This window comes from Zasmidium cellare, assembly GCF_010093935.1.
Source record: "Zasmidium cellare ATCC 36951 unplaced genomic scaffold M409scaffold_1, whole genome shotgun sequence".
In the NCBI taxonomy this organism is placed as follows: Eukaryota; Fungi; Ascomycota; class Dothideomycetes; order Mycosphaerellales; family Mycosphaerellaceae; genus Zasmidium; species Zasmidium cellare.
The window spans coordinates 531,606-548,745 of NW_022986945.1; the positions used below are offsets into that span (position 1 = coordinate 531,606).

The 17,140-nt window shown below is 55.6% G+C and overlaps 5 protein-coding genes across 5 annotated transcripts; 2 read left to right on the forward strand and 3 right to left on the reverse strand.

Moving 5' to 3' along the window:
• Nucleotides 1–535: 535 nt before the first annotated feature.
• Nucleotides 536–1,548, reverse strand: M409DRAFT_61930 (uncharacterized protein; the record flags this gene model as incomplete). Its single annotated transcript, XM_033814944.1, has 2 exons — nt 536–646; nt 712–1,548. The coding sequence occupies 2 exons, from the start codon at nt 1,546–1,548 to the stop codon at nt 536–538; spliced, it is 948 nt and encodes a 315-aa protein (XP_033674471.1).
• Nucleotides 1,549–4,013: 2,465 nt separating this feature from the next.
• Nucleotides 4,014–5,069, forward strand: M409DRAFT_35093 (uncharacterized protein; the record flags this gene model as incomplete). Its single annotated transcript, XM_033810342.1, has 2 exons — nt 4,014–4,725; nt 4,777–5,069. 2 exons carry the CDS (start codon nt 4,014–4,016, stop codon nt 5,067–5,069), a joined length of 1,005 nt encoding a protein of 334 aa, XP_033674472.1.
• Nucleotides 5,070–6,137: 1,068 nt separating this feature from the next.
• On the reverse strand, nt 6,138–8,624 carry M409DRAFT_48541 (uncharacterized protein; the record flags this gene model as incomplete). The annotated part of the gene is made up of 2 exons (XM_033810967.1): nt 6,138–6,158; nt 6,222–8,624. The coding sequence occupies 2 exons, from the start codon at nt 8,622–8,624 to the stop codon at nt 6,138–6,140; spliced, it is 2,424 nt and encodes an 807-aa protein (XP_033674473.1).
• Nucleotides 8,625–9,216: 592 nt separating this feature from the next.
• M409DRAFT_61933 (uncharacterized protein) lies at nt 9,217–10,837 on the reverse strand (the record flags this gene model as incomplete). Its single annotated transcript, XM_033814945.1, has 2 exons — nt 9,217–10,670; nt 10,726–10,837. The coding sequence occupies 2 exons, from the start codon at nt 10,835–10,837 to the stop codon at nt 9,217–9,219; spliced, it is 1,566 nt and encodes a 521-aa protein (XP_033674474.1).
• A 5,274-nt stretch (nt 10,838–16,111) lies between these two features.
• M409DRAFT_15865 (uncharacterized protein) lies at nt 16,112–17,083 on the forward strand (the record flags this gene model as incomplete). The annotated part of the gene is made up of 1 exon (XM_033803380.1): nt 16,112–17,083. The coding sequence occupies one exon, from the start codon at nt 16,112–16,114 to the stop codon at nt 17,081–17,083; it is 972 nt and encodes a 323-aa protein (XP_033674475.1).
• Nucleotides 17,084–17,140: the final 57 nt, after the last annotated feature.

Genomic DNA, 17,140 nt, shown 5'->3' on the forward strand with positions numbered 1-17,140 from the left:
CGTGATGCAAAATAGTACAAAGAGATCTTTGCTCTCGCTCTTTCTCACACGCTCAAACCCGCTGTTGGCAAGGTAAAGTAAAGATCATTGGTATATCGCTCCGCCGAAAACCAGAAAGGTTAAAACAAATCGCGCACGCAGAAAAAACAAACTCCCTCAGATGCTCCCCACGATTCAAACGCCTTCTGTGCTGCAAATGCTTGCTTGCTTGATACGAACAAATGAAAAACGCTCGATCTTCGTGTCTCTCTCTCTCTTTCTCTTGCTCAATGCGCTGCGCTGCGATGCGGCATGTCTTTGCTGCTACAGTATCCGCACAGCAAATCCCGGAATCGTGAAGTTTTGTTTGCGTGGTTCCGGTGGTGCAGTAGTTGCAGCGCGGGTAATGCAATGCAGCACGCTGTTGTTTCGCGGAAGCCGGGTAGGGGGCGGTCTGTCTGGTTGACGCCGTGGCTTTCCCTTTCCCACATTCTGTTGTGGTTTTTCTTCTTGTCCCTCTTTTCGGTCGGTACGGTTGAGGAGATTTTTTCTTTCTTCAGGGCTCGCCGGGGCCGCTGACTTTGATTTGGGGCATTGGTGGTGGTGGGGCGTTGTTGTTGTTGTCTCGTGCTCGTCGCCATTTTAGGACGGGGATGCGCTTGTCGCCCTGGGAGGAGAGGTTAGCAACATGAACCTGCGAAGTTTTCGAATTGTGTGTAATGGATTGTTTACCTTGACTTCTGTGGGCTCCTCGCTTCCCAGCACGAGGACCTGCCCATCTTCCTCGAACCGATGCGTCCTAATCTGGATATCTCCAATCCAGCCAGGCAAACTGCAGCACTGGAACGTATGCCGTAGGATCTCTTCTCGACCGAGTCCTTCATTGCTGATGTAGTATGGGCCGCAATACGCGAAACATCTTTTGCCAGCTTCTGCCCACTGCGGCTCCTCGCCTTCTCCGCGCTTGAAGCTTTGCTGCCCCGGGATCAGCATCTGTGCCGACATGTAGCCGTCTGGGGTGTAGAGGATGAATCCGGTAACGTTCTTCGTCATCGGGTAGGTCGGTCGTTGGACTGGTGATTCGGGTGTGGGATATGCGATGTAGGATTCGAGTTTCCAAGCCCCGATGAGCTTGTCTCTGAGTGAAGGCTCGGGCGGCGGTGTTACGCATTGCTCCATGGTGTAGAGTCCTTCGTTGAGATCGTCGTAGTTTGTGCCGGTGGGCTCCTCGTCTTTCATCGGCGTATCCTGGACCTCAATGCTGGGGAGCGGACAGGATGTGATCCTGTGGCCGACTTTGTTCGTGAACGGGCTGGAATGTGGGGTGGCCATCTTTGTTGTGTGGAAGTAGTTCGAATGCCCATTTGACTGGGGCTTTTTGTATGGCTCTGGTTTGAAAGAACCGGCTGGAGGTGACTGAGCGCGGAAGCTCAGTTTGTTCGGCGAGACGATGACCTGCGTCGAGGAGAAGACCTCGCTGGGGACGTCCCGCGGCCGACTCCTGGATCTCGAGCGGGATTTGCGACCTGGCAGTACTTTGGGGACTTGGAGGTACTGCGTGCTGGGCATAGTAGCTACCAACATCGGAGCGGCAGCGAGAGGGGAGTGGTGGATGATGGGTGAGACGGCATGGACAGGATCACTTGGGCAGGCGCAGGAGGAATAACGGCGGAGGCAGTGGTGGCAGCGGTGGGAGGGAGGCAGAGGCACATGTTGGAGCAGAAGGGCACGGAGGCAGGGCAGGGCGATAGTATGTACGGATGACGGTTGGCAGCAACAGCCAGCCTGGCCCGCCTGCGCAACCGACCAGCGTATGGTAACAGCAGTGAGCGTCCGTCTCAGGCGCAGCTCGTGCACCGCAACGCTGCCTCTCCCAGTCTCCCTCTCCTCGTTTCTGGCGCCGATGAGGTCGACCAGCCTGCGCGCTAAGCAGCGTGTGGGGCTGGCGCTGCCGAGCTGCCGCATCCAGCACCCCGTCCACCAACAGCAGCCGCGCAAAAGTCCGGCGGGCAGAGGTTTCGCGCTGCTCTCGCTGCTCACGGCTGGATGTGGCGCCTGTCCAGTCTGCCGTTGCCGTTGGGCTATTGAAAACGCACGAGGAGGTGAGCACGATGCGCTGCCCAGTCCGCCTTGGCCTGCTCGATAATCTCCACTGCTACCGGCTCAACGACGCGGACCACACTGTACACACACACTACTCCCAGCGCCAGCGATGATGCCATGCGTCTGTTGCTGTTTGGCCGTCGAGTCCGCGTTGTTGCAGCGCCGGCTCACGGCAACACTTCTCTCACATCGCTTCCCTCACGACACGAGCTCATCCCCATCTGCCACTCCGTCACAGCCTGAGCACCCCGGCCACTTCTAAATCGGGGATGCAGGCCTGACGCAACATCCGGCGCAAGGTCCTCGCCGCGAGCTATTCCATCCGCCGCTTGACCGCTCTGGGGCGTTGGAGGAAACCCCTGTTCCAGACTGAGTTGGGGCTTGCGTGAGAATCGCTTCCTTCGTCCGCCAGAACCACACGCGCCCAGAGCCGCAGCGTACAAAAGGCCTCGCGTGGTCGTCTGACTGCGTCGGAGACCCCCCTCATGCCCGAACGTCTACTGCTCGAACATGAATGATATCACGACGCGTTCGACTGGGCGATGGAGTAAAGAGAGGTGTCGTGAGAGATGGCGATAGAGTTGCAAATCCCGCAGGCCCTCCCCCCCACCGCGTCCTTGCTTCGCTCGCCACAAGACGTTTCTCTAGATCGCCAAGACCAGTGGGCCTCCATGTATTGAGATGCGCATCTTCCGCGACCTGAGCCTTGCCCTGCCGAACGGTTGTGCTGTCTTCTCCCGAGCTTATCGTGATGATGAAAGCATTCGCCTACGACCATAACTCCGCACGTATCGATGATTTCGCTGTAGCAGACAGATTGCTTTCCCTTGCCCGCGTCTCGTCATCGTGCTGTGTCGACTTGGATTTTGCTAGTCAGACACGCCAGAAACGAAGAGCGCATCATACATCGAATGTCAGCGAGACCGGCTGGTTGGGTCAACCTAGCGAGGATGTTTCCTCCAGATCGACCGCCGTCACCGGCCTCATGAGACCCACGATAGCTTCCTTGTCCTCCAGTCTCGTTCAATGGCAACGCTTCGTCAGCATGTGAAAGACGAGAGCTCCATGAAAGCTCTGCTGCGGGGCAGGTCCTTTAACTGAAGCAGCATTCGAAACAATTTCTCCTCTCTCCATCCCTCTCTTCCTTGTGCTCGACAGCTCATCGAAACAAACCAAGCAGAAACCTACCCGACAAGTGCCAAAGCCCTCACTCCACGTGTACACGGGGGAGCTAAGTTTTGCTAACCACGGCACAGGAACGTCTTGTGTATTCCCAAACCGGCATCAGGTATGCCCTGCGCACCTACCGCCATGGGGCCACGATTCGCTCGACGACTGGTCTTGTCCAGTGGCGATCCCGGATCGCCGAGATCAAGGTATTTCGATAGACGACCGAAAGCATGAGCCGGTGGACAACTCCAAACGGCCTGACTGACTCTTCCACCCCCCACGCGTCTGGTGATGCTGATGGCTATGACGTCTGCCGGCTGTCCTCGGCCGGTCGTGGTACGGTACAGGATGGAAGGAATGTGCGTTGAAACGGGAGTTGCGACTTCATCATCAGACATGCAGCACGATAATTTCTTGTCTCCATCTTCCCCACCAGCAAAACCGCGGCTGTCGTGGATGCTTCGTGGGGAAACATGGGACGGGGACATGCTACTGCCGGGTGCTGGACGACCACCTCTCCGAACAATCAACAAACAAACCATTCATCCTCTACCCCCAGCAGACCATGCCGTCACATCCGACCGTGGGAGATGAGTCAGCGGGCTTGCGAGTTGTTCTGAGATCAGACGGCCGAACTTGATCTGGACAATACCAGCGCAAAGAATCATGCTCTCATGACCCATCTCCAAGAAAGCCATGGAGACAGTACTAACGACAGCAGTCCTTGATCAACGACCGTCAACATGTCTCCACCCGCCATGATGCATTTCCAGGAGCCATCCTCCAATGGCCACACCGTCACCCTGCCAGCCTCCAAGGTGGCAAACCTCCCCCATGCCACAGCCGTGCCTGTGAAGGGTGCGACCAAGACTCAATCCATCGAGGAGATGGCAGGCAAGTGGAGCGACTTCAGCTTCGCTCCAATCCGTGAGAGCCAGGTCTCGCGTGCCATGACCAGGCGCTACTTCACAGACTTGGACTCATACGCCGAGAGCGATATTGTCATTGTCGGCGCTGGAAGCTGCGGTCTCTCTTCCGCATACTGCCTCGCCAAAGCTCGACCAGACCTGAAGATCGCCATCGTCGAGGCTGGTGTTGCCCCAGGAGGTGGTGCCTGGCTCGGCGGCCAGCTCTTCAGCGCAATGGTCATGCGCAAGCCAGCCGATGCCTTCCTGCGTGAGCTCGGTGTCCCATACGAGGACGACGGTGCCGAGTCCAACTTCGTCGTGGTCAAGCACGCCGCGCTGTTCACCAGCACCGTGCTGTCCAAGGTGTTGCAGTTCCCCAACGTGAAGCTCTTCAACGCCACCGCCGTCGAGGACCTGATCACCCGCACCGACGGCAACGGCGGCATCCGCATCGCAGGCGTGGTCACCAACTGGACGCTCGTGAGCATGCACCACGACGACCAGAGCTGCATGGACCCCAACACCATCAACGCCCCTATCATCATCTCCACCACCGGCCACGACGGTAAGTCTTACAATCAACCCAACCCACCAGCTCATACTAACGACACGCAAGGCCCCTTCGGCGCCTTCTCCGCCAAACGCCTCGTCTCCATGGGCGGCCTCCCCGCCCTCGGCGGCATGCGCGGCCTCGACATGAACACGGCCGAAGACGCCATCGTCAAGGGCACCCGCGAGATCGCGCCCGGCCTCATCATCGGCGGCATGGAGCTTTCCGAAGTCGACGGCGCCAACCGCATGGGCCCGACCTTTGGAGCCATGGCTCTCTCCGGCGTCAAGGCCGCCGAGGAGGCTCTCAAGCTCTTTGAGACGAGGAAGGCTGAGTGTGCGGAGGGTGGCAAGTTTTAGGTGAGGGTAAGCTTGGGTAAGGGTCTAGGGAGGGTGCTCGTGCTGGGTTCCCTCACGACTGCTTGCCGAGTTTGATGAAACGCTCGTTTTTTTGGTTTCGGCGAAGGAATGTATGAAACAAATTTGAACGTCGGATCGATTGAAGTTTGTTATACGAACTGTCATGTTTCGTTTCAATGCGTTTCAATAGGCGAGTCCACGACATGGGGGTCTGCCCTTTCGATCGTTTCCAATCCGTCGGCGAAAGGTTCACATTCGGTAAATCGTCCATACCCTTCGGCTAGGGTATGGTATGTTCGCAGGTCGTCGTCTCCTCAGTGCGCGTGCTCTTCAGAGAAATATGCTCGCAGCCTATCTCTCGCTCTGACTTTGACAGACGTTTTGCTTCTCGCGAGGTAGCCTTTTTCATCTTACAAGATCGTATCCCAACCTCGACACCACCCACCCTCCGTCTCCATCTTCATACACGCATTTTGCTGGGCTGTAGTTGTTGAGGTCGTGTGACGTCGTGTGAGGATGAGTTGAGTGTTCACAAGCATCTGATGGCCTCATTCTGTCATCTCCTATTTTCTTCCAACCCAAGGATACATATAGGTTCATTCTTGATATGATGCCCACCACATTCATTCACCCATTCACACACCGCTTCCAAACCATCAACAAAACACCAAACCCAACCCATGCCTTGACTTCCAAAAACAAAGCTGAAGTCTTCCCAAACTTCAACACTACCGGTTCACGGCAAAGAAAAACCACAGTATCAATGCTCGTTAACTTCTCTCCATTCATCAACTAGCTACTAGTACTACTACTACTACTGCAAAGAACCCGCTCAAACCATCAGCCGCCGCGGCGCCGAGAGCACAAAAAAAACACACACACGACTTCGTAACTTCGTTCTAAAACCTGCTGGCGCCATCAGGGGGAATTTCGTTTGAACGCCTCGGTCGATACTCTAACGTCCTTTCAAATCTTGAGCTCGGACGACTTCCCATTCTCTCACCACGTGTGAGTAAGCCTTGAACAGAATTGGTTCCTTTTCTTCTTTCCTTCCCGAGGCGTTCGGGATTAATAGGGAGAGTTCACGATCTGCGAATCAATCAGTCAGTCTAACTACTTCAACGCATTGCAAAGGTTAGATTTGGAACTTACCTCGTTTCTACTGAGATAGCTGCCTCTGGCTTTGCTACGCTTCGGCGTCGCCATGATGCTCTCGCGCGTGGGACGCTGCAGAGCTCGCTTGGCCACCATGTCGACTTCGTTGGGGAGGGCGACGACGATGTTCTTGTCGCTGCCGAAACGGAAGTTGTCGGCTTTGACTTCTTCTTGGTACCGCTTGATGTGGTAGGGGTCCTTGCGGCCGGCGAGGACTTTCTTGAGGGACCAGGTCGCGATGAAAGGACCCGTGGCGGTGATGATGGTGGTCTCTTCTTGATCTTCGCCTGTGTTGAAGCGCGCTGGGGTGAAGGAGATAGGAGCGCCCGTCTCGTGCTGGAACTGGGCGACGTGCGAGGGAGTGAGAGCAAGACGACGTGGCTGGGGCTTGCTGTCTTTTGCGAAAGCTTTTTCGAAGCCGAGTTTGCCTTCATTCTTGCCCTCTTTCTGCAAGGCGTCGATGAGGAGAAGGTAGGTACGAGTTGTTGCCAGCACCCAGCATCCGTCTGCGCTAACGTCGAGGCCGATGATGGGATCTCCCAGGGCAGGAAGGGCAGTCTTTGCGTTGATTCCGAGGCGGTCAAACATGCGAATGTCTCCCTTGTTCGAAGCAACAGCAATGTAACCCTTCTCGGTCGTGGCGGCGGCAGAAAAGTCGTTCTTGCTGACGTACTGCTTGAGCTCGCCGTCGACGAGTTTGTTCCCACTCCGACGTGGATCAACTCGGTACAAAGCGTTCTTCGAAAGACCGAGGAATGTCTGCTCATCAGTCGTCTGAGCAAACTTGTTCTCAGGCGCGAAGATGTTGGCGGGGATGTCATCGTGGACTTTCCACTCGTCCACAACCTTTCCAGTCTCGAGGTCCAACCGGTGAAGACTGGTGGGATCCGCTTCGTTCTGCATTATCAAGTTGCGATCCGACATGTGCAGCATGACCTTCGATGGTGCAAAGCTCTTGCCCTTGGGTGTTGCGATCTTGTTGATGGCAGTGCTGAATTCGAGCTGATTGTCAGGAGTGTGCTTGAACACACCAATCTTATCTCCACGGACGACAAATGATCGATCAATCTTTGCTCCAACGGCAAGCAGCTTATTGACTTTGCCGTCGTCGCCAAGGTGCTCTGCCTCATCCTCGTCTTCGTCCTCGTCAAAGTCTGGTGTGGCTGCTCGATCGACCGCATCTTCAAACTCGTCTTCCTCTTCGTCCTCTTCAGCGGCCTCGCGCTCCCGCTCATCGTCTTTCTCATCTTCCAGTACGAGATCGTTGAAGGAGTCGAGAACATAGTCTCTGTCGGCATCTTGGACGGCCTTGCGCCATTTGGCATGGTTCAGATGTTCCCACAGTGCCTGCATCAAGCCCTCTTGAAACTTCTCTTCCGTCTCGCGATCCTTGAACTTGAGGAGCCAGGAGTATGCCGATCCATCTTCAGCGTAGTGATTGAAGATGAAGCTGAGGTATTCGAAGTTGAAGACCGGATTGATGTCTGGGACCACCTCTTGACCAAGCCACTGCTGCTTGTTGCCTGTGATCTGTAGCCAGTATGTCCAGTTTCCCGTCTCGTAGACAATGGCCTGGACATCTTGATCTTGAAGAATGAACGTGCCTGACTGGAAGTCGAACAAGTGAAGCTCGGCCTCCTCGCTAGCCAGCACTTCCTTGCTTTCTGGAGCTTGGCGCGGTGCAGGCGCTTTGGTCGGCGTCTGGTCCAGTGTCCTGGACTGCGGGACAAGCGCCTTCTTGGACGAGTCTCGCGCCATGCTGGGGCTGTCTTCTCTCAAGTCGTTCAGTGAGCGCGCGATGGGTGAGATTGCAGGTGAGCGCGAAGGTTGGCTGGAGAGGGGGCTCGCAGCAGGGATCTCCGGCTCGTCGTCGAACGCAAACTCCTTAAGATCCCGCTCGGTGGCCTGCTCGTGGCTTCTGCGATATTTCCGTTCGTACTGACACTGCTTTGCGACCAGATCGAACGCTGTCGCACTCTCTGGTCTGACCGATCCGTCGCAAACGAACTCGAACAGGTCGCCTTCGTCGCCTGAGAGATCCTTCCACGCGATCACAACCTCGCCGTCTCGCTTCCTCTCCACTCGAATGCGCAGCTCTTCGTCAAGCAAGAATGTCTTCTCGTCCTTGTCACCGAGCGTATCGATAACACCTTCTTCTCCGCTCTCCTCTTCCAAAAGCTCTTCCTCGCCCTCCTCGTATGCGCGCTGGATGACGAGCTGGTACTGGAAGTCCTGACCGGTCTTTCGAATGAACGCGGCGGCGTCCTTGAAGATGAGCTCGCTGTAGCCTTTGGGGCTTTGTGGGCGGACGATGTACAGCTGGCCCTGGTTGAGCTCGACGATGTTCTGCTTGTTGGTCTGGCCGAAGAGGTAAGACGACAGCGACTTTAAAGCGAACATAACAGCGTATGTCGACGTCGGTGGCGGGCGGTGAGCATCACGAGAACAGGTGGTGTTTGGGAGTGAGTACTTAAGAGCGACGACATTTCTTGCTTGCCAGTTGTAAACAATGACGCTAGAGGCAGCTGCGAGACCCTGAAAGGCAGCTGCGACCAATCAAAGCTCCTTCCTTTGAGCGACAGAGACAGGGATGTTACAGCAATCGCACGTGATATCTGTTTCAGATTCACTCACTGCCAATAGTTTGCTTTCGACGACAAATTGAAATTGCAAGATCTCATTGCTCCAGTTGCGTCGTGCATCACATGAATGCTATGTGCGCTTCAAAATAACAACTCACTATCACGACTCTTCTCCGTGCCTCACCTTCCAATCTCTCCTCCATGTCTCACTCCAAGACCGCAGTCGTTCTACCTGTTGTTGAGAACGCCACTCCAATGCTGATATTTCATGCTCGCCAATGTTTATCAACCACCTGCGCCGTCGCTTGTCGATTAATTATGTTTTGATGTCGTGCCTCGTCAGTTCGTGCCTTGAGCTCGTGCCGCCCCGAAGCCCAAGATGCCGCTAGAAATGCAAAAGTCGTGAAGCCTCACTTCGACGTCCGACCACCTCCCACGGGCCCGAATCCGCCGTTCGTGTTGGACTTTGGCTCAAAGTCCATGTCAAACACTTCCTGATCCTCTTCTATCCGCTGCCCCACGCTGTTGGTACTCAAGGCGCGGTCCATGCTCGCTCGACCAGTGGAGCCATTCGACAAGGTGCGTGACGGGACTGGCGCTTGCGGACCCGATACGGAGCGTGCTGCGTCGAGCTTCGTCCGCTGCAGCTCTTGCGTGAGCATGCTCATGCTCGCTTGCTTTGGAGGACTGCTCACACTTGGACTGAGTTCGCCGTTGGTTGAGCTGTTGATAGGGTTGGAAGTTGGAAAAGAGGAGTCTCGAAGCGGTGAGCCCACGTGCCCTACTCCATCTCGCATCGCGGTCCGTGCAAACATGCCAGAGTATCGTGATGGGCTTGAGGAGAAGGGCGTACCGGCTTTGCTGTCAGATGGTGTGCCTTGGTGAGAGATGGTGCGTCGTTGCGCAGCCAGGAATGATGCTGGTTTGTTGTCTTCGTTGTTTCGTGGCCTCGAGTCCCGCCTCGACTTTCCGTCTGGGATGAGGTCGTGCAGGCTGGATGGTAGCAAATCCTTCTCGTCGTCAGTATCACCATCGTCCTCCGAGTCTTCGAAGTGGACCGGCGGTCTCGTTCCGAGGCTAGCGGACATGAGTGCTCGTGATCCTCGCAGACGGTCCGAATGTAGTGGTCTCTTCTCAAACGAGATAGGTTCATCGTTTCCACTTGGCGGTGACGAGCCCATGCTGGAGTTGATCACATTGTTAATGCCACGTTCGGGATATGCGGAATTGTGAAGATCTCGTAGTGCTGTGTTGCCCAGGTGCGCCATTCGAGGCAGAGAGGAAGGAGGAGACTCAAAGTCCCACTTTGACGGCACCGATGCCGCGAAAGGTCCGTTTCTAGCTGCGTACGAGACACCGTTGCTATCGAATGAGTTCGGTAATGGCGCATCGAGCACAGAAAGGCCCTTCTGAGGAGGTGACGTCGCCATTCGCTCGTTTTGAGGAGGTGAACCGTACTTCGGCGAGGCTGATGTGTAAGTCATGTCTATCGAGTGTCCGTCATAGCCATTTCGCGATGCGTATTGGTAGTGCTCGAGCTCCGGTTGCGGGCCATCACCATTTGATCTCTGCTCAAGACCTTGGGCTTGCATGGACAACAATCCTGGCGGTGCTTGGCCGAAGGTTGAGGGGTGTTGTGGTGGGTAGTATTGGGCTGGAGGCGCCATCGGCATTCGGTTTACGACCGTGCCGTCTTGTGTGATGTGGAGAAGAGCGCATTTTCTGCCGAATTTGCAACCACCTTTGGCGAAGTACTTGCAAGGCGCCGGCCTGGTGGTGGATTCGATGTCATGGGAGAATGGACACATCTGGCCAGCTTGACACTGGCCTTGGAGGAAGAACTTGCACGGGACATGCTGTGTGTCTGGTATCTGCTCTTAGCACTCACTTCTACTTGATATGACTCTTCCACAACTCACTCTTGTTCTTGGGTGGGCTGGCAGCCATGCGCAGTGGTATGCCGCCCTCACCCTGCATCGCCGGGAATGGGCGCTGTATAGGCATTGCGCCATTCTGTCGGTCGTGGTGCATTCTGGATGTCTGCGCAGAATTCGAGGTCGAGGGTCGGGATTGATGCTGTGGCTGTGGAGGGACGGGCGTACCGTTGCCGTTGGCGGTGGGTGGCGGCGAGTGTAGCGGCTGGTTGAAGGCGCTCATGGCGAATTTGAGAAGTAGGTCGCGTGTGTTACCAATATCACATGCTGCGTCGCACCAAAGTCGTATCTGCAGCGGGGATTTGCGGGGCTCGAGATAGCAGCACGGTTGGCGTGGATTCGAGATCTGTTGTATGCGAGTGTGAAGACGTGAATGACGGTGACCGAACGGTTAATGGCAGAGCTGAATGTGCCGGCGAGCTTGTCGAGAAGAGATCGGAAATTGTATCAAAGGCCTGGTATGGCAGAATAATGCCAGAAGTGAGGTGCTTCGACTGATGAATGGCGGGCGGCAGTTGAAGAGAGTCGGGGTCGGAAATTGGCGCTTGCTTGGATCCGCTGCTGAACCTTAGATTGCACACCAACCTCACCTCCTCCTCGAGCTGTGCCGAATATTGCCAGCCGCAGTTGACGCTGTATTGTCGCGGCGACGGAGAGGAGAACAAAAAATGGCTGTGCAGGTCGATGGGCGTGGTGGCGGTGAGCGTGATGGAGCTGTCATCGCCACATCATGAGAGGGTTATCATCTGGCTACTTGTCTCACACCCGCGCAGCTTCTGGAGGCCGGACGTGGGATGGAGAGGACCAAAGAGCATGGAAAGGAAGAAAGATTGGTCTGCTTGCATGCATGTGGTACAGAGCACAATAAGGCGAAGAGTATTGAGGATATCTTTGAAGGGGCCAGCAAGAGCGTACAAGATGGGCCGGGTGCTGAACAGGACCTCCAGTGCAGCGAACTCAGCGAACTCATCAGCATCGCAGGAGGCGTGCAAAATATCGTTGTGCTAACATCGATGGTGCCTGGCACAATACATGTAGCCTTAGCTTCCAGACCGCGACGAACACGCACGAGCCCCTGACGCCTTGTTCTACAGCAGCGGGCCGTCCAGAACCTCATGATTGTGGGAGGCAGAGTGGGCAGAGGACCAAACACCGGTGTCATGCAATCTTACGGACTGAAAAAGGGTGGTATGTGGGACAGGTATTGCTGTTCGCCCAGCTGTTGTTTCAGCAACATTCAATGTCTACAAGGCCAGTTCAAGTGAAGGTACAGAATCGTTTGAAGGCCCAACGAACCCGGCGGCGAAGCGCGTATCGAATCTTAGAGCACGACGGGAGATTGCAGGCCTGTACTCCGCTCATCTCGCATTTGGCATGACCGGGCCGTCCGTCTTGTGTTCCGTTTGCTCGTGCTACACGTGGGTAGAGAAGACGTGATGGAAAACAGGACATAGGAAGGACCTTCATGTGATATTTTCTCCTGGGCTCAAGAACGGTATGATCATCTGATCAGCTACTGTCGATTTGTTGTTGTTCATGCAATCAAGAAACACATCTGACAACATCTCCGTTCCTGCCTCATTTGGAAGCACTCACGGCTCGCAGCTTCCCGCATAGCTAAAACGCTAGCCCGGCTCGTTCCACGACTTCCCACAACGCGGCAGCATTTGTCAAGCAGCGAAGACGACGAGCGACTTGCACCTGGACGTCCTCCACCACCACACTCGTTCTTCCTCCCCCTTCCTCTCACTTTCGCCCACCACCTCTAGTCATTCCTTTCACTGCACTCACCCACAGTCACTCGTTATTCCCCCAACACCTTCAAACGCCGCCATGAGGTCGCTGGCCATCGCCGCCCTCGCGACCGCCGCGTCCGCCCGCCTCAATTCAACCACCTTCTGGAACGGCACCTTCACCTGCCCACCGACCGGCTACTCCCCGTCAGGCTCCATTGGCCATGGGTAAGTCTTTCCATCTCATACAGCACCTCCACATACATGCCCACCGAGACTGCCTGGATCTGGGGTTCCGTCGCCTCTTGTCACTTCGAAAGGCCGAATCTCGACGACACCGACATTCACCACTCAAACAAGACTTCCACCAGCATTCACCCACCTTGCATCAGCCACAAATTCAGCCGGCAATACAAATATGTCAACCTCATCTTCACATGTCTTGGCAGCCATCGACATGGGTTCAATGAGGAAGCGGGGAACACGGCGAGACATCAGTGCATCACACGTGGAGGAATCTGGAACAGCGAACAATAAAGAGGGGCAAAACACCCGCAAGGATTCCGCTCTGGAGGTCGTTCCGCCAGCCTCGATATCCAAACCTTCGATAAATACTGCTCCTCCCGCTCTCGAGACACGGCCTTGGCTTCGAGCGCGACTGAACTGGCACACCCTGATCACACTCACCATCTACGCTCTTCTTGCTTTTGGTTCTTTGTACGTCTTGCTCGAGTACTTACTTTCCGCCATCAGGGTTAACGCCACTTCATGCGACGTGACATCGCTGGGCACGACGGTCGGCACCACGATCTATGCCCCAACCACAGTGACGATGACCACGGTCGTCTACATGCCCTTCAGCTCATCTGAAGCTGCTCCCGCCGCGGCTAGCCCCTCGACGCCATCTCTGATCATCTCGACGACGACGATTGGTTACACAGTCTTTACCACGGTCACTGTCCCACCAACCTCGGAATCAACAGCTGGTGTCTTCCCTTACGTCGTCATTGACGGAACCACAAGCTGGCTGAACAACATTACACCGGATTCTGGCAAGCCACTCGCAAGTACCGTCTCTTCCGTCCAAGTTGTTCCAATACCTGCGACCCTTTCAGAGCAGGATGTGACCACGACCATCAGAAGTACCTCTACGATTACCAATACCAAGACGGTGCAACCGAGCGTGGATTCAGCAACTATTTCTCCCATGGCTACTTTCAGCGGACCAGCTCTTAGCTCGACGACTTTCAGCTACAGCCCAGAGTTGACGACCACACTGTTTGACACGCAGTATTCGACGGTCACGCTATCTCGAGTCTCATCGCCCACGTCGTTTGCTGGCACAAACACTGGCGGTTGGAATGCCACAAGCTCCCAACCTGTCATTGAGCAGACGCAGGCGCCACCCAAGCCTATCACCACCACGGAGACCGAGCTTGTCGTTCTGAATGTCAGCTCAACAGCAGCTACTTCCACGCTGTATCTCACTACAACTATCGGGGCTACGATCACGCAGACTATCCAGCCATCTGCCATCGTTTCGGCGGACGGAGGGTCGACTCTTCTCACTGGCCAGCCCGTGACCCTAACGCATACTGTTCAGAGTGAGCCGGTCTTCCTCAGCACCAGCTTGAGTCTGCAAGATCCCAGCTCCGTAGCTGCCACACCGAGCGTCAACCCAGCGAGCGGGCCTGTCTCGATGACGAGTACTATCTCTGCACAAGCTCCTCCCGCCACTTCACCATCAGATCTGTCCAGCAATCTCGCCAATCCCGGTGCTGCCTCCTTGAGCACCACGGCCTTGTCGAGTGCAAGCAGCAGCTCCAGCTCGACGTCGACAAGCTCCAAACCTTCTCCGCCTTGGACCATTGCCACCCTTACGACTGTTGTTTCCGGCGTCCCCACCACAATTACAGTTAACAGCACGACAGCAGGTTCCACGCCGACGTCGTCAGGATTTAACAGAACCTCCACATCTACCAGCTCGACGTCGAACAGTGAGGTCCTCGTCACCTCGTTTGTGAGTGGACATGGTACTACTTTGACTTTGTCCGCCTCGCCCTCTGAGACTACCCCAATGTCTCCAGGATTTAACAGCTCGACAACACTCAGTGGTCAGAGCTCGACGGATTTGATCACTTTGCAGCCTGCGTCAACGTCAAGTCAAGTCGCCAGTTCTCGCACGACCACATCAAATGCCTCCAGGGCAACTTCGGCTAGCGGCTATGGCTCGTCTACGGCGAGAACATCCACAGCTGTCGTTTCCGCCGCGGCATCCAGCACTGCATCCAAGTCATCTCAATCAACGTCGTCCCACACATCCGCGCACAGCTCGACCGCGGCAAGCAGCAGCTCGTCTACTCCTTCCACGTCCTTGTCGGCCACGCGGACCACTTCATCTTCCAGCTTCAGCAACCCCTTCCCTCCACACTCGGCCACGGCAACGCCATCTGCTGGATGTGGTGAGCAAGGCAACTTCACAATGGATTTCGACGACTTGCCGAGGTATGATCCATCCAAGCGGCAGTCACAGAATCAGACGAATGCCACCGACCTTGGCACATATCCGCCTGTCACATTCAATGGCCGACCTTATCACCATCTCTACTTCAGCGATGGTTACGTGTATGCTCCAGCACCGGCAGAGCCGTACTCTCCCGCCTCATCTCCATACCTTGCAGCCTTTGCCAATCCCATGAGGACCGGCTGGGATCGTAACAGCACTGGCACGAACAATGTGGAGCCTGGTGAGTTCGGCGGTGCCTACAACGACGATTCTCCAGCCTTCTGGTTCGATGCCAATAATGCCTATCTTGGCTGCGACAACCCTGGACCAGATGACTGCACGATAGAGGCCACCGGTTACGCCTGGAATGCTCAGGCGAATGACGAGACGCCAATTGCGTCCCAGAATTACACCATCCCGGCATGCTCACACAATTGCAGCATGGTGGAGGTCGCTTTCCCGGACTCGTTCAGAAGCCTGAGCGGCATCCAATTCCGGGCAATCGTGGACAACGAGCCACGGACTTTCTACGTGGACGATCTCAACATGCACTGGACGAACAGTAGCTGTGCTGCTGGGATGACGAGGCAGACGTCGCGATGAGACGGGCAGGAAGTTGCATGGTAGATATCACGTGTACGATACGATGCAAGCAATGACAGGCAAGGCCCAGTCGGTGGCACGACGAGAATGGGAATACACGATGGAGCGCAATGGGTCTAAAAAACTTGCTTCCAACTGCATCAGTGTCTTTGAGGATGAGATGCACCTGTGGTCCGGTACTACAGCGGACGGTTCAGTTTAGCAAATGATGTAACAATAATAAGAAGCGCTTTGATACCCATATTGCATCAACGCGGACGAAAATAGTAGCAGTTGACTGTGCTCTCACCTCTTTCGCCGGAGGGACAATCACCTGAAGCCCGATTGTGCTGTCATGATCAGTCAACGTGGCTGATGGCTAACTGGTAGGGCGTATGTGGCTGCATAGGTACATGGAGGCGAGAAGCAGCTTGTCAGGGCTGGAATCGATTCTCGTACACCAGACAGAGATGAAATGGGACGATAAAAGAAAGTGTGACTCGCACTGACAACATCAGACGTCTGAACATCCACCACGAAACATGTCACGATGCCGCGCTCGCAAGCCATCAGAATCATCAACGTGCCTTCGGACGTTGGATCCATGATCAAAGGCAAATCGCTCGCGCCAGAGGCATTCCAAGCAGCAGAACTTGCTGGGAAATTGACGAAAGTGGGTTACGATGTCGAGGATATCAATGCCCTGCCGGATGGACCTCGAGTATGGACTTTTGATGCTGAGATTTCGGAGAATGGAGTTCGTAATGAGGAGGCTAATGTGGAGGTGAATCGTCGAGTTGAGGAGGCTGTGAGCAGAGTCCTCCAAACCGACTCTGATACTCCTCCGTTTCCCCTCATCGTCGGCGGCGAATGCAACATCGTGCCCGCCATCCTCTCTGCGTTCTGGAACACGAACACGCTGCAAGGCAAGACGATCGGCCTCCTCTACCTCGACGGCGACTGCGACCTCACCATCCCCAACGAACCATGGGCCTCCTACAACCTCGCCAGCATGACCTTCACGCACCTGACCATGCGCGAAGGCGCACTGGAGAGTATGAAACCCTTCACGCGCCCAGATGGGAGAGGGGTCTGTGATGCGGGGAACACGGTGTTGTTTGGACTGAACGCGGCCTTGCAGGGCAACACCCGTCCGCAACTCGCATACCTCTTCGACGAAGGCTACCGCGTCTTCACATCCTCGAGCGTAGCGCGGAACCCCGTCGGCGCGGCGGAGGAAGCCCTCGCGTGGTTCGAGGCGCAGGGCGTGGATTGTTTCCTGCTGCATCTGGATGTTGATGCGATCGATGCGACGCTTTTTCCGCTGGCGAATGTGGGGAATCGCACCGGGGTGGGGTTTGAGGGCGTGTTGGCGGCGGTGAGGACGTTTCTGGGGAGTCGGAGGTGTGGAGGGTTGTGTGTTGCGGAGGTGAATCCAGATCATGATCCGGGGGGTGTTATGGTGGGGGCTTTGGTGGAGGAGTTGGTTGGGGGGTTTGAGGGGAGGGTGGAGATGGGGTGAAGGGGTTGAGGAAGGGGTTGGAGGATGCGTTGTGAGTTGAGTGCTCCGTGCAATGTG